We start from the raw sequence: 15,266 nt of genomic DNA on the forward strand, positions 1-15,266 counted from the left end.
CTGATCAAACCCTAGTCAAGGCCCTACACAGATGTGAGACCAATGCTTTAAAAGCTGAATTAGTAACACTCACAAGCACACCATCTAATTTCCACGTGGCTACTAAACACATCAGAAAATCAGGAGGAAAAAGTAACCGGACCACTGCTGCAGTGACTTTCTCTTGGCTTTTCCTGTAGGAAGGCACGAATAACTTAGACAAATTCTACTATGGGTGAATTGCTCAAATGCACCAGGGAGGACAAAGCCACACAGGTTGCCATGTTTGCTTGACTCTAATTCTGAACTATCTTGTTATAGAGCTCTCTTCTTCAGTCCGATTCCCACAATGCTATGCTCACACTTTAACATGACTGCCCAAGTTCTCTGAAAGTCGTGCTTATCAAGACTCTTTCCAAAAGGTCCTCAAGTGGCATAACACAGCTCAGCTAATAAGTTAGTATTTGAACACTAAAGAACCTAGTTATTACTGCCCTCAGGTCAAAGTTCAGATTCCTAGACATACCATTTAAAACTCTGAGGACACCTTGATCCTGTCTGTCATTTATCCCCAATATTTCCCACAAGTCTAGTCTTCTAGAGACACTAGACTGCTCAGTGACTCCTATGCATTCAGTACATCTGTATCTGTGCCTCAATTCCTACATCCCCTTTTCCTGCTTGGTAAACTCTTCTAATCTTTCAAAGCCCAGCAATTATCGTCTCTGAGGACAGCAGTATGCCTCATTACTTGGCTCAGGCTGCCAATGCATCAGTATACTCAGGGGAGCACACAACTTCCCTGATGGGAGGAATCTTCCCTTGTCTGTTTCCTTTTTGTTTTGAAGACTGGTCTGTGTATCCCAGGCTAGTTTCAAAGTTAAGATTCTCCTGACTAAGCTTCCCTCACAGTTGGGAATGCCAAGGTTATGGGTGTACAAGGTATGCAACACTAAGCCCAATCACACATTGCCTATCAGAGAGTATTTTCTCAGCAAGCATTTACGATGGAAATGAACAAAAGGAATGAAATCTTTGGGTTATAAAATGGGGGAGAGGGGTTGGGGATTTAGCTCAGTGGTAGAGCGTTTGCCTAGCAAATGCAATGCCCTGGGTTCGGTCCCCAGTTCCGAAAAAAAGAAAAAGAAAAAAAAAAAATGGGGGAGAAATAGGAGGCTGACAAGATGGTTCAGTGGGTAAAAGTACTTGCCACCAAGACTAATGTCTTGAGGTCAATCCTTGGGACCTACATAGTGGGAGGAGATAATCTTGCATCTTTACCTGTCTGAGATGGTATGCGAAAGCACTTGCACACCCCACACACGCACTCGTGCAGGCACACATGCATGCACCCACCCCATGAGCACTACAAAGGTGTATCAGTGATTTCGCATAAGGCACTCTGTATCATGTTACCCCTCAGTTCTATATAAACATAGGGAAAAGGTCCCATTGCAATCATTTTGCTTTTCCGTGCTGGTCCAGATCAAAGTTACCTGTTCTGAATAGATACTCAATATAAAAACACTTTTATAAAAATGAATCCTGATCAAATAATGAACATATTTCTGGGAATAAGATCAGAGATACGAGAAACAAGAGTAGTGTATTGAATGTCAGATTTAATACAGTATGGCTAAGACAGATGGACTAAAAAGTTGGAACTTAAAAAACAAGCAGCTAAGGGACAGAATTAGGTGACAGACATATTGACAGAGCCCCAAACCTAAATCTGGAAAGGATCAGGAATGGTACACCATCAGAAGGCTTAAGCCTTTTAATCAATTTTTTTTTTTTTTTTTTTTGGTTCTTTTTTTTCGGAGCTGGGGACCGAACCCAGGGCCTTGCGCTTCCTAGGCAAGCGCTCTACCACTGAGCTAAATCCCCAACCCCTAATTTTTTTTTTTTTGTTTTTTAAAGATTTATTCATTTATTATATATAAGTACACTGTAGTTGTCTTCAGACACACCAGAAGAGGGCATCAGATCTCTTTACAGATGGTTGTGAGCCACCATGTGGTTGCTGGGAATTGAACTCAGAACCTCTGGAAGAGTAGTCGGGTGCTCTTAACCACTGAGCCATCTCTCCAGCCCCAACCCCTAATTTTTGCTTTATTTTTTGAGACAGGGTGTCACTTTGTAGCCCTGGCTGGCCTGGTATTTACCATGTAAACCAGCCTGGCCAGGATCTTACAGAAATACACCTGCCTCTACCACTGGAGTGCTGGAACCAATAGAGGATGCTGTCTTTGGTGACAACAAAATGCCCTTAGGAATACTAAGAGTTCCCAGTTTCATTTAACTTAGTACTTTTTAGGAAGAGAAGAAAAGTCACCCCCATGCTACAGCTAAAAGCACTTTTCTGTTTTAGGAGAGAAACAAAAGCTACAGCAGGATGACTCAAAAGTTCCACATCACACCACTGGACCAGTGGGTTGGCTCAGAGCATAGCAGCACTGACTCACGTAAGGTGTCATCTGATCTCCACACATTTACCCTGGTGGCATAGCCACTTACATACATACAAATATGTATGTTTAAAAAAAGAAATAAGAATATAACTATTTTAATCCAGAGAAGCTAACCAATTAAGATCACACAGTCAGGCAGAGAGCTCTAACCAATACTCCCTCCAGACTTGCCGCGTCCTCTACCCAAGACTCTATAGAGGAATACGGAAGGGGCCCTCAGAAGTAGCCCAGCTAGTGAGAGAGATAAATACAGGAAAGAAAGACCTAGACAAACCTAAGGTCTGAAATGCAAGTTTGGGACTTTTTTTTTTTTTTTTTTTTTTTTTTTTGGTTCTTTTTTTTGGAGCTGGGGACCGAACCCAGGGCCTTGCGCTTCCTAGGTAAGCGCTCTACCGCTGGGCTAAATCCCCAGCCCCGGGACTTTTTTTTTTTAAATCAAATAGGACTAAGTTCTGGCTGTGAGAAAGATAATCTTTTCCCCAAGAGACAGTCCTGCCTCCAGTACAGAGGCACTCCCACAACCTCATCCAAACGTAGCTAGTCACCTGTGGCCATTACCATGCTGGAATGAATACTGTGTACATTCTTTTCCAAGTAGAGAGAGATGACTTATAGATACTAACAAGCAACTATTTTATAAAAAACAAAAGTTAAAAGGAATATCCATAACACAGTGAAAGGCAAGATGGGCTCTAGTGGAAAGAATCCTGTAGGTTTCAATTTGGTTCTGAGAATAAACAGACCCCTTTTGGTACAATAGTGCTTTCATATAATTTTGCTATGGGGCAAGTAGAATCTTTATATCTGGCTTATTCTAAAGTTAAGACTTGGTGTTCTACAGTGAGCTAGACGGTGGATATAAAAGGCAGTGAGTTCCACCTAAATGCTTTAGAACTCTCACTTGAGGAAACAAGGGATCGTGTATGTTAGACCATTAATCCAAAGATGAAATTAGCGTGTATGAGAATGTCAGGCTCACAACACCATATACAAAGGACTTCACACACTTGTGCATGCCTCTTACCTGAGTGGTTAGAATATCACTCTGTGAGCAGTCTTCAGAGAGGTTTGCTTCACTCTCATATCCAGACGCCACTTCACATGAAATGACAATACAATCAGAGACTCATGTAAAGTCAGACCGTGAACCCTGCAGCCTGCAGTTAGTATCTGTTCCTCCCCCTGCATAGCTTCTGCTTCACTCTCATGCCACATAAGTGACTACATTTGGGATACTGGGTTTCCTCCCAGAACTCCTACAACAGCTGGGTTTGGCGAATGTATTTAATCCCAGATTGTGGGAGGCAGAGGCAGGCAGATCTCTGTAACAGGATAGCCAGGGCTATATAAACAGACTGTCTTTTAAAAAACAAACAAACAAAAAACCCCAAACAAATCAGAAAAATTCTGCAAAAAAAATTAGAAGCAGGTCTACTGAAAATTAGGTTATTCAAGTTCATGCTCTCAGACATTCTGGCTGCATGAAGATATTAAAAAGATTTTATTTTTATTTTTAATTATGTATGTCTGTGTGGGCTACTTATATATGAATGCAGCAGATACCCATGGTGTATTTTTAATGTGTGTTGGTGTTTTGCCTGAATGTTTATCTGTATGAGGGTATTGGATCCCCATGGAATTGAAGTGACAGAAAAATGTGAGCTGCCACATGGATGCTGGGAATTGAACCTACTTCCTCTGGAAAAACAGCCAGTGCTCTTTAACAGCTGAGCCATCTCTCTAGCCTTCCCCCACCCCACAAAGTACCTACTCCTAACCACCCCAATCTCCCCAACCTCAGGAGGGAGATTTGACTGTATCTGCTCAGCTCACCTCTGTGGACTTGTGCAAATAAAGGAAACTACCTGAGTCCGGGATTATACTGTCCTCTTCTTGATCGCTAGCCTCTTCCAGGCAAGCTGCCATGTCCTCATGATCTGAAATCAATTCCTTATCACTTAGAAAGGCTTCCTCGTTCTCAGCCTGCTGACGCCTTTGTTTGGAAGGTGGATTAAAGTCGGGATCCTGGGAGAGTGCATTTGCAGGTGAACCTCGGGCAACGCTGTGCTGTGAGGAGAACATGCTGCCAGAGCATTTTGCATCCTCACTAAACTGATATTCCTGAGATGCCTCTACCAAGATCACCTCATTATTGCAGTCACCGATGCTACTCTTCCGGGGTGCTTGGGCCCCTTCCGCTTTCTCTGGCACACGCTGTGTCACCACGCTGCTGCATCTGGTAAGTTCGGGTGTGCTGCTTACTCTGCTCAGCAGGTGTTGGAAGCAGGGAAGGTCTTCATCCTCAGTGGAGTCGCTCTCGTCTGAGAATTCTAATTTCCTAGACCCTCTGTGGAGACTCCGCGACTTCGATGCATGGGTTACAGGGCTAGGGCTCCTACTGGACTCTCTTCTCAGGACACTTCCATTAAAAATAGCAGACTTTTCCGTTATGCCACCTTCACCGAAGCTAGCATTTTCCTGTATTTCAACATCATCCAACAGGTCATCAGGTGTCTCAGAGCAAACCTGAAAAGTCTTATCACTTCTCATAGGTTTTTCAAGATGATCTGAGAACAGACATGGAGAGAAGTCTGCACTGACAGCCTTACTCTCCTGCTTTATTTCAAGATACTTATCACTTACAGGAGCACTCTGCTTACAGACAGCAGGCTGCGTACTATCTAATAGAGACACGGTGTTTACCTTAGGCCCTCTGTTTCTATCTAGTTGCCCCTGGACGTTTTCACCAGTGGAACGTACTTCAATAACACTGCCTGAGCTGGCTTCTTGCCAAGCATCTCCTCTGTTATTTTGACTAATTGTGTGTATTGTACTTTGAACAGCAGTCTCATTTCCCATTCCCCTTTCAGTATGTTTCTCAAATCGTCCCTCTGTCAGAGTTTTTCTATTGTCAGTTTTTATAGATGACCTGAGGGGAGAAACTGATTGTCTAAAATGTGAGTTTTGTGAAATTCCAGATTTATCTGTGGTGTTGAGTCCATTCTCACAGCTTCTGTAATGAGATGACGGACAAAGCCTAGAAACATCAGCACACATTGTAACAGCACCTGGCTTACCTTCCTGACAGGGCACAGGTAAGCCTACTGTGACTGTGACTGCCTGTACACGACTGATTTCAGACTCTTCTTGTCCCTGACGTTCTTTTTGTTCACCTCTAGAAGTCACCTTTGGACTCGGTTCCCTTGAGGGCACAGAGCGGGCACCTACCAGAGTACAGTCCTTTTGGGGACTTCTAAGTTTTGAAAATAAAGCAAATGACTGACGCTTTGAAACTTGAAATGTATTCTGCAAATACTGAGTATCAAGTTCACTGTCCTCCATTTCTATTGTCTCTTGATTGTGGTTAAGTTCATGTCTCAATGGGTGCTTGAAGCACTCCGAGCCACTTCCAGCATTGTTAGAACCACGGACAAGTTCCTTGGGGTTTTCACTTGCGACAAACTGAGTCATACACTGAACTGATCCTGTTCTTGCATATCTGACAGTGTTCGCTTCCAGTATTGAGACACTGTTCTGGGTGTCGTAGTCTGTGTCGGGTACCAAGGACACACTGGTGCTCTCCTCAGATGGTTCAGTAGCTTTCCCACTGGGCTCTCCTCCCAGGACCAAATCCCCGAGTTCTTTGTTATTATCAGGCATCTGGCACATTTCAAGCTGCTCTATTCCTTTTCTCTCAGGGCTAGGATTGACAGGTCCTTGAGGCTTTCTAGGACTTGAACAGCTAGTTAATAAACCAGCTTTGTTCATTAATTTCTCTTCTGGGAACGCATCACTGGCACTTCTCTTCCTTATGTGTTCATTTGGCTCGTTCTTCTTGGCATCAGCTGTAGGTTCTGTGTCTTTGATGAGTTGAAGCTCTCTAATGTGCCCGGCTGGGGTTTGGTTGGAATTGTTTTTCTTTGTTTCTTCACTGCTACCACAACTCTCGATCTGAAGTTCAGCACAAGTAGGTGGGCTCGGATTTCTACTGATTGGTTCAAGTGGAAGAACACACCTGGTAGAAGACTTCCTCCTCAGCCTATTTTTCTTAGGTGCTTTTGAACTGTGAACATTTAATTCTACCTCCAAATCACTTATACTGTTGCTTATAGATTTGGCTTTAGCTGTGAAAGCAGGTTCCTTTCTCAATGATTCTATTGGATGAGCGTTTTTCTCTCTCTGAAGATCATTACCTGTTGCTCTGTTCTCCTGACCGTTACTGGTAATACTCATTGCTTGGTCATTTGGCTCCATTTGGTCAGTTCCCTGATTTAAATTTTCAGAAATCCTTTGAACAACTGTTAAATCTGCTTTCTTGATAAAGTCCTCAGGATGAAGGCATGTACTTCTTTTGCGTTTTAATTTATTTGTGAAGGGCTGCTCTTGTATAATCTGTGGTTCTGTAGTAAATGTGCCTATAATTTCAGTCACATGGTTCAAGTGAGGGCGGCTTCCCTTTCTCTGATAGGTTTTCCCAAATATTTTATCGTTGATAATATTCTCTACTGGCTTGGAGAAGTCTCTTCCACTTGTACACATTACAGCATTATCGGGATCGGGGGCAACTAAGTCTATTTTCTTTGAAGAACTGAAACATCCATCTACTTCATTTGAAACTTCTAACACAACAGCGGCTTCTGCATTTGCCGCAGGCCTCCTGTCAGATGCGTTGTCAGAAGTTAACATTTCACCAGTTCTGGAAAACCACTCATTCACTTTCTGAATGCTGCTATTCAGTGTTATCCAAGGAACGTCAGTGGTAGCTCCAGAATTCTCAGGGCACAGGCTTTTCGGATGATTCCACTGCTTTCTACCACAGAGGGAATCCACATTTGGAGCTGCCGTTCCCTCAGTGTGGGGAACCGGCCTGCCATGACATGCGTCTTTACTGTCAGCCCATCTGCTCTGCCGGCTCACTGCTGCGCCAGACTGTTTGCTTCTATCATAGAATTCAGCCTTTTCTGCATCCAGTCTGTCCTCAGTGAACAATAAACTGCGGGTCCCACGCTGTAACGAGCTGGCACGAGCATCTGTGCCACATGGCTCCACATGCACGTTTGCAACAGAAATACGCTGACATTTTTCTGGATGCCTTTCAGTTGCATGATTCTCAGTGGGGTTCAAATCTTTATCACTACATTGATGATGTTCAATGTTTCTTATGCCCTCAGAAAAGTCACAAGCAGCTGAAATACACAAAATAACAAGGTTCTTAAAATGGAATGATCACGAGGAACCACATACCAAGTACAACCGGAGTAGAAACCAATCCACTAACATTATTATTTTTCTAATTTCAGATCATCCTGAGAGAATATAAGTGCATGTATGTTTTGGAGTGCATGCATGTATTGGACCACACATGCCTGGAGCGCAAAGTAAAGAGGGCTGCAGATCCCCTAGAACTGATGTTATGGATGGCTGCGAACTACCCAGGTCTTCTGCAAGAGAAACAAGCCCATTTAACTGCTTAGCCATTTCTCCAGCCCTGATCCACTGTCTTGCTCTGTCTGTTTGTTGGAGATAGGGTTCTGTGTAGCCCTGTCTGTCCAAGAAACCTCTGAGACCAGGCTGGCCTCGCGCTCACAGAGATTCACCTGCCTCTGCCTCCCAACTGCTGGGATAAAAGACTTCCATCACCACTAACTGCTTCCACTGGCTTCTTTAGGGGAGCGAACATCATAAGCTACCAAGTATATTGAAGATCTAACTTATGCAACTGATATCTTCTCAAACACAGTAATTAGAGCACATCTCTTATTTCCCTAGTCCCTTAAGAATGAAATAAAAGCAAATTAGTCCCAGCTTGGGAGGCTTAAATAAAATATGGTTAGACTGCTCAGGGTTATATAGAACTGTCTTAAAAAAAAAAGTCAATGGCCGCATGTAGTTACACATGATATTACTATAACCACACCAGTCTAGTACTTACACTCACCATCTCACAATGGCAGCCGAGGATAAAATATTATAATTCCTTCTTTTAAAAAAATATTTATTTATTTTTATGTATATGAGTGCATTGTAGTTATCTTCAGACACACCAGAAGAGAGCATCAGATCCCTTTACAGATGGTTGTGAAACACTATGTGGTTGCAGGACCTATGGAAAAGCAGTCAGTGCTCTTAACCACTGAGCCCTCTCAGCACCTAAGATTTTAATTTTTTTTTTTTTTTTTTTTTTTTTTTTTTTTTCGGAGCTGGGGACTGAACCCAGGGCCTTGTATTTGCTAGGCAAGCGCTCTACCACTGAGCTAAATCCCCAACCCCGATTTTAATTCTTTTAAAAGATGCTGTGAATTATAAATTATAAATAAACTTGGAAAATGGCCTTCAGATGAATGGAATTATGGAGCGGCATCGCCCCACTGCCCCTTAGTGTTACTGTGTCAGGAAGGCCAGACTTACCCTTTTTTGCAGAGTTCAACTTGCCTTCATCTCCAGCTCCTCCAGGGGCAATCTGAAACAATTCCTGATCTCTCACACTAAAGGGGAAAAGAGAACCCCTAATAAGAAATTCTATGCTGTGTCAAATATGCAAGATCAACTGTGTTAGCGTTTCTAAATAGGGCTGTAACAACTGAGCTAACTGACTCACCTTCTGAAATCTGCTTTCCAAGTACAGTCACAAAGATCAGAGTAGTGCAGAACGATGCTTTCTAGATATGCAAACACATACAGACACACACTCACATACTCTCGCAAGCATGCTCAGGACCCACTGATGAAGAAGGGGTTGAAAGATTCTCAGAACTAGAGGTTGGAAAGACCAAAGCAAAAACAGTGTCTACTGGACATGACAGAAGCACTGTACTCATGAGCTCACAGCAGTTTTGGTTTGCACAAGGTCTGTACATGATCAAGCCTATCAACATTCTAGCGAGCAGAGAGGAGGGGCTCATGAGCTACATCCCTAACTACGGAGCTATGGACAGTTGATAGATTCTGAGGGAGAGACAGTTTCCTTCAAGGGTGTGAGGCCCCTTATAGGTTGGGACTGATCCCACTCAGTGGATGGTCCAACACCCTGGAGCAGTGAAGAAATGAATCAGGGTTAAGAGCACAGGTTAATTTTCCAGAGGATCCAGATTTGATCCCAGCATCCACATGGTGGCTCAGTCATCTGTAATTCCAGTTCCATGAGACCTGATGCATTCTTCTGTCTTCTTCAGGCACTAAGAACAAATGTGGTGCACAAATATACATGCAGGGAAAATACTCATATATATGAGTATATGTATATATATGTATGAGTATATGTATATATACATGTATGAATATATATATTTTTTATTTATTTATTTTTCCTTGAGACAAGGTGTCTCGGATTTTATCCTGGCTGTCCTAGAACTTGCTACGTACACTAGGCTGTCCAAAAACTCGCAGAGATCCACCAGCCTCTGCCTCCTGAGTGCTGAGATTAAAGGCATGCACTAACACACCTGATTTCATATAAAATTAAAGAAAAAAAATCTTTAATCTCTATTACTGAACCCTACTTCTAGCCCTCTCTTCCAATTATAAGGTCAGGTAAAAGTAATTTATAAATAATTACTGATAATGACCAGTTATCACAGATCTTAAGGGAGGGAACTGGGTGATTCTAGGTGAAAATAAGATGTTTGGATCAGGCATTGTGGTGGATGTCTTCAGTAACTTGGAAAGCAACAGATGATTCCTGAGACTTAGAGGTTTACATAGTAAGTTCCTGGAGAGCCAGCGCTCTATAGACAGACCCCACCCCAAAATAAATGAATTCTTACTACCACATAGGAGAAACCCAGAGAACAAGTGCGTGCTGACTTCCATGTTCTATAAAACTCGTTTGGCACTAAAAAAAAGTCTAACAAACAAAAAAGATTTCCCAGAAAATAAGCAGATAAAATTGACTGATCCTTAAGGATTTTCTTTTTTTTTTTTTTTTTTTTTTCGGGGCTGGGGACCGAACCCAGGGCCTTGCGCTTTCTAGGCAAGCGCTCTACCACTGAGCTAAATCCCCAACCCCAGGATTTTTCTAATACTATGATCTAAATCTAGGATCCTCAATACTAATTAGATACGAAAACACCAGCTCCACAGCAAAGGCTCCTTCTGACTCACCTGCAGCCATCGGGTGCATTTACTCTCTCCTCAGAAGAATCAGATTCTTAAAAAACAACAACAGAAAACCTCGTATCAGTCAAGGTTTTTAAGGGTCAAAAAACAAAAACAAACAAAACAAAAACCCTGCTTTTTGTAAAACATACAGTAGTTCATCCAGAAATATTTATAATATAATATGTTATAGTATATAAATAATACTCCCTATGTGGAAGGTGTAGACACATGTGGCAATACAGAGAAGTGGCTGAAAGAATGGCTTCCTATGTTCAAATTCTTTTTTTTTTCCCAAAAAAAGATTTATTTATTATATATAAGTACTCTGTAGCTGTCTTCAGACACTAGAAGAAGACATCAGATCTCATCTCATTACAGATGGTTGTGAGCCACCATGTGATTGCTGGGATTTGAACTCAGGACCTCTGGAAGAGCAGCCAGTGCTCTTAACCACTCTGCATCCCCCTATGGGCCTTCTCCCCAGTCCCCCTATGCTCAAATTCTTAATCTCTCTGTGAGTTAATTTTCTCATCACCTCAGGACTAACATTTTAGATGAGGTATAAAAAAGTACAATAGCAACTGTATTATAGTTAAGTGCTCCTAGATATTAACCAACACATTTGCACTACTTTTATTAACACCTAATTACTTGTATGTATGTATATGTAGAGTGCAGATGTCAGAGGACAACTTGTTGGAGCTGGTTTCCTTGTCCACCCTGTAGATTCCAGAGACTGAATTTAGGTGGTAAGTAAGTGCCTTTACCAACTAAGACATCTCACCATACCCTGGAATAGTTTGACAAAACAAGATCTGCTGTCGATGGAGACAAATGGTGGTGGTAGGAACTCAAAACACAACCACTCTTCCTAATTTTATTATTATTATTATTATTTTTTTTTTTTGGTTCTTTTTTTCGGAGCTGGGGACCGAACCCAGGGCCTTGCGCTTCCTAGGCAAGCGCTCTACCACTGAGCTAAATCCCCAACCCCCCTAATTTTATTATTTACTATTACAATGGTGGTTGTGGTGGTGATGATTTTGAGCTAGGGTTCTCTACATATCCCAGGTTAACTTCAAACTCATGATTCTCCTAGTTTAGCCTCTCAGAGGCTGGGATGACAAACCCAGTCATGTGCTAAGATAGAGACGCCTGTCTGAGCTGAGTATCTGTTGGCCAGCTGGAGACTGAACACACAGGTTGTAGAATTTATCCTAAATCCCTCAAAATGCTACGGCAACCAATCTTTTTTTTTTTTTTCTATTCTGACTTTACATTTTTCCAAAATACATTTAAATCCATAACCAGACATCCTTCTGGTTAAGATTCTTCAAGGTGTGAAGTAAAACTTTTACAAAATCTATAATTCATGATGAATCCCATAAAATTATTCTATTCTCACTTACCCAAACCCTATGCAACACATATAAATCTACGATAAAACTCTAAGGGGAACAGCCTAGCAAGTATTTCCAACTTAGTAAAATCGGAGACCCTTACCTAAAGCAATGTAGACAGATTTGTTTTGAGGTTGTGTCTGCCTATTTTTCTTCATCGATCTCACAATCCCAAGGTTAGACAACTGGACACTGAGACTGTCCTTCTGTTAAACAGTAAAGAATGTCTATTTTTACTTTTTGAAATTTTTTTCCAGATTTAGTTTTTCAACACTAATTATAATCACAATAAGGTCAGCAACATGAATGCATTTTTGAAAAGAATAAATGATAAGAGGAAGAATCTGAGGGGGAGGCTACAGAGGCGGCACAGAGGGAGCAAGGGCAGGAACCGAAAGAAGTACAAACCCATCCTGACTGAAAATGTTATAGTGCGTTATTATACGTAACTATATGCAATGCATTACACTGAGTTAAAGCCATGAAACAGGTGCTCAGACGGCTCAGAGCTTAAGAAAATGGATTGTTCCCGCAGAGGACCCGAGCTTGGTTTCTAGTCACCATGCTGAACAGCTCACGACTACCTGCAGCCCCAGGCAGAGGGGCTCTGACACCCTCTTCTAGACCACGAAGCATCTACAGTCACACGCACAACCCCCACCACATACAGAATCAAAGATTAAAAAATAAATGTAGAATATTTAAATAAAAGCATTTTTAAAAGAATTGACGGCCATAGAATTCCAGCATTCTAATAACACTTGGAAAGGTATATTTTCCTGATCTCCATCATCCACTGGAACACAGCAAGTCATTGCATTTTCTTTATTCTTTTTTTTTTTTTTGGTTCTTTTTTTGGAGCTGGGGACCGAACCCAGGGCCTTGCACTTCCTAGGCAAGCGCTCTACCACTGAGCTAAATCCCCAACCCCACATTTTCTTTATTCTTACACTGGGTAAGCAAACGCTTACAATAGTTCAGGGACTGTGTCCATTTCAGACCTGCATCAGAGCTGATGAAGTTGTAAACAGGCAAAGGGCCTATAAAGTGTCTGTTGATCACACCAGGTGCCCCGCCTTCCTGAGTCTAACTCTTACTAAGTGGACCATCATCATCCTCTCTCTACTAAGTTCTCATACAACCCACACTCACTAACACTCAGTAAAGAGATGCCAGAAAGAAGTGGAAAACAGCTTTACCAAGGCGGCACTTCCAGACTCAATCTGTCCAAGTTTTTTGACGCGGTTTCGGTAGCCCACACTCTGGATGATAGAAGCGTCCTCATTCAGAAGCTCGGAAGAACTATTTTTCTTTTTTGAAAAACTAAAACCATTTGCAACTGTAAAAAAAAAAAAAGGGACATGCTTTAGTTAGAAAAAATATATTAATCTTCATTAAATATCCAGAAAGAATACTGTGTTTGCTCTTTGCTGCCTAAGGATAATGCAAAAACAAAACAAAACAAAACAAAAGGCTAGAGGTGGTGGCAGAAGCAGAAGAGGCAGAGGCAGGAGCAGAAGCAGGAGGATATCTGAGTTTTTTGATAACAGCCAGGGCTACACAACAAACAAGCAAAACAAAAATAATGCATTGCGGATTATATATATCTCCCCCCCAACATAGGTTCTGTATAGCCCTCATTAGTTTGGAATTTGATGGCTTTGACCTCCAAGATCCACCTGTCCTCCTGAGTGGTAGGATTCAAGGCACATGCCGCCTTGTTTGTCTACGTTTAATTTTTAATTTATGTGTATGTAAGCACAAGTTTATGTGTAGCATGTGTGCGGGTGGCTGTAGAAGTCAGAAGGCATTGTAGCCCCGAAAGTTGTAAGCCGCCTGCTATGGCTGATGAGAGATGAGCCTGGGTACTCTGTTAAACATTCTGAAATGTTGAGCTATCTTTTCAGCCCTGATTGTCTATAATTGTTTTAAAAGTGCAGTTTAGAAATTCAGAGACTATCAACTTATTTTTATTCCCTCCCAAATACTTGAAAAGTAATAACTTTCCCCAGTAACAAATTTACCACGTCTCTAAAATGCTCCCAATTTCAGAGACATTAAGATACACATGTCAGGCGGGTAGCAGTAGCACAGGCCTTTTAATCCTAGCACTTCGGAGGCAGACCTTTTAATCCTAGCACTTCGGAGGCAGAGGCAGACAGACTTCTGAGTTCAAGGCCAGCCTGGTCTACAGAGAGTTCCAGGATAGCCAGGAACTATCTCAAAAACAAACAAATGATCACTAACACATTTTAGGATTGAACTATAAAATGCAGGACTAACAGGAGTAGTTTTAAAGACAGGCTGACAAGATAGCTCAGTAGGGATAAGTGCTTGCCATGAAACATTATCACCTGAGCTTGCCCCTAACTGATGTGTGAGGGCTAAAGCCAACCTGTAAGCCCCACTTGCGCAAGGACAGATAATGTCCTGGAATGCTGGGGGCTGTAAGAATGGCTGTCCCAGCTGCACAGGATATGCTATCAAGGTAGGCAGAAAGCACATCAGGATAGACGCTTGCCCCTCCCCGTCCCCAATTGGAAGAAGGTGGGAAGTACACAGCCTTATGTGTTCTGCCTGTATGAGTACCTGACTAACATCCAATGCCATTCTCTGGGAAGCGCAGAGTCCAGTGTCCATTGTTGTCTAGTATTGGAACAAAGCTTCCTCTAATTGGATTTGGTCTTTTTCCTCACAATTCTCAGGTTTAACACTACGTAAAAGTAGGAGAAAAATCAACCCCAAAATTGACCTCTTCTATCCAAATGTGTGCCTTAGCACATGCATGTGTACACTCACGTATCATACACAAACACATACTATTACTAGTAATAAAAATGTAAAAAATAGGACCAGTGAGTAAAGGCCACCTGCACCAAACCTAACTGTATCAGCTCAACCCCGAGAAACCTTGTCTTAAAAAATAAAGTGGATGGCTCCGAGGGACAATACCTGAAGATGACCACACAAATAGTCACATCCATCCCAGCCTAGGTTCCTGGCTTCCCAATAAATAAAACATAATTCCAGGCATAGGTCTAAGTTTTAACCAGACCACATAGTCTTATCACCTATTCACAAATAACAGCATCAAACACTTGTCAAGTTTTCCAGCCAGCCCCTCGAGCATTGCCACTGGGGCTGTGCGACACTTACACTGCATTCCGGTGTCAAGCTCAAAAGCATCAATGATTTTCAGCAGCTCTTCAACAAGTTGACTAAACCTTGTACTTCCTTGTAGGCTCCTGGAATTTTTTTTTTTTGAGAAGCACATAAGTGATTATTAATTTTAAGTACACTAAAAGACAGACACATAAAC

At 42.0% G+C, this 15,266-nt stretch overlaps 1 protein-coding gene across 1 annotated transcript in view; it reads right to left on the reverse strand.

Annotated features, from left to right (window-relative positions):
• Brca1 (BRCA1 DNA repair associated) overlaps positions 1-15,266 on the reverse strand; it is a 60,286-nt gene that overhangs the window by 26,421 nt on the left and 18,599 nt on the right. The window contains exons 6-12 of the mRNA XM_032914456.1: positions 15,104-15,192; positions 13,147-13,286; positions 12,051-12,153; positions 10,551-10,596; positions 8,859-8,935; positions 4,316-7,636; positions 3,475-3,545 (exon numbers count right to left, since the gene is read on the reverse strand). Of these exons, the coding sequence (XP_032770347.1) occupies positions 3,475-3,545; positions 4,316-7,636; positions 8,859-8,935; positions 10,551-10,596; positions 12,051-12,153; positions 13,147-13,286; positions 15,104-15,192 (3,847 nt within the window). The remainder of the gene's footprint in view (positions 1-3,474; positions 3,546-4,315; positions 7,637-8,858; positions 8,936-10,550; positions 10,597-12,050; positions 12,154-13,146; positions 13,287-15,103; positions 15,193-15,266) is intronic.

Source organism: Rattus rattus, chromosome 9, assembly GCF_011064425.1.
Source record: "Rattus rattus isolate New Zealand chromosome 9, Rrattus_CSIRO_v1, whole genome shotgun sequence".
Taxonomy (NCBI): Eukaryota; Metazoa; Chordata; class Mammalia; order Rodentia; family Muridae; genus Rattus; species Rattus rattus.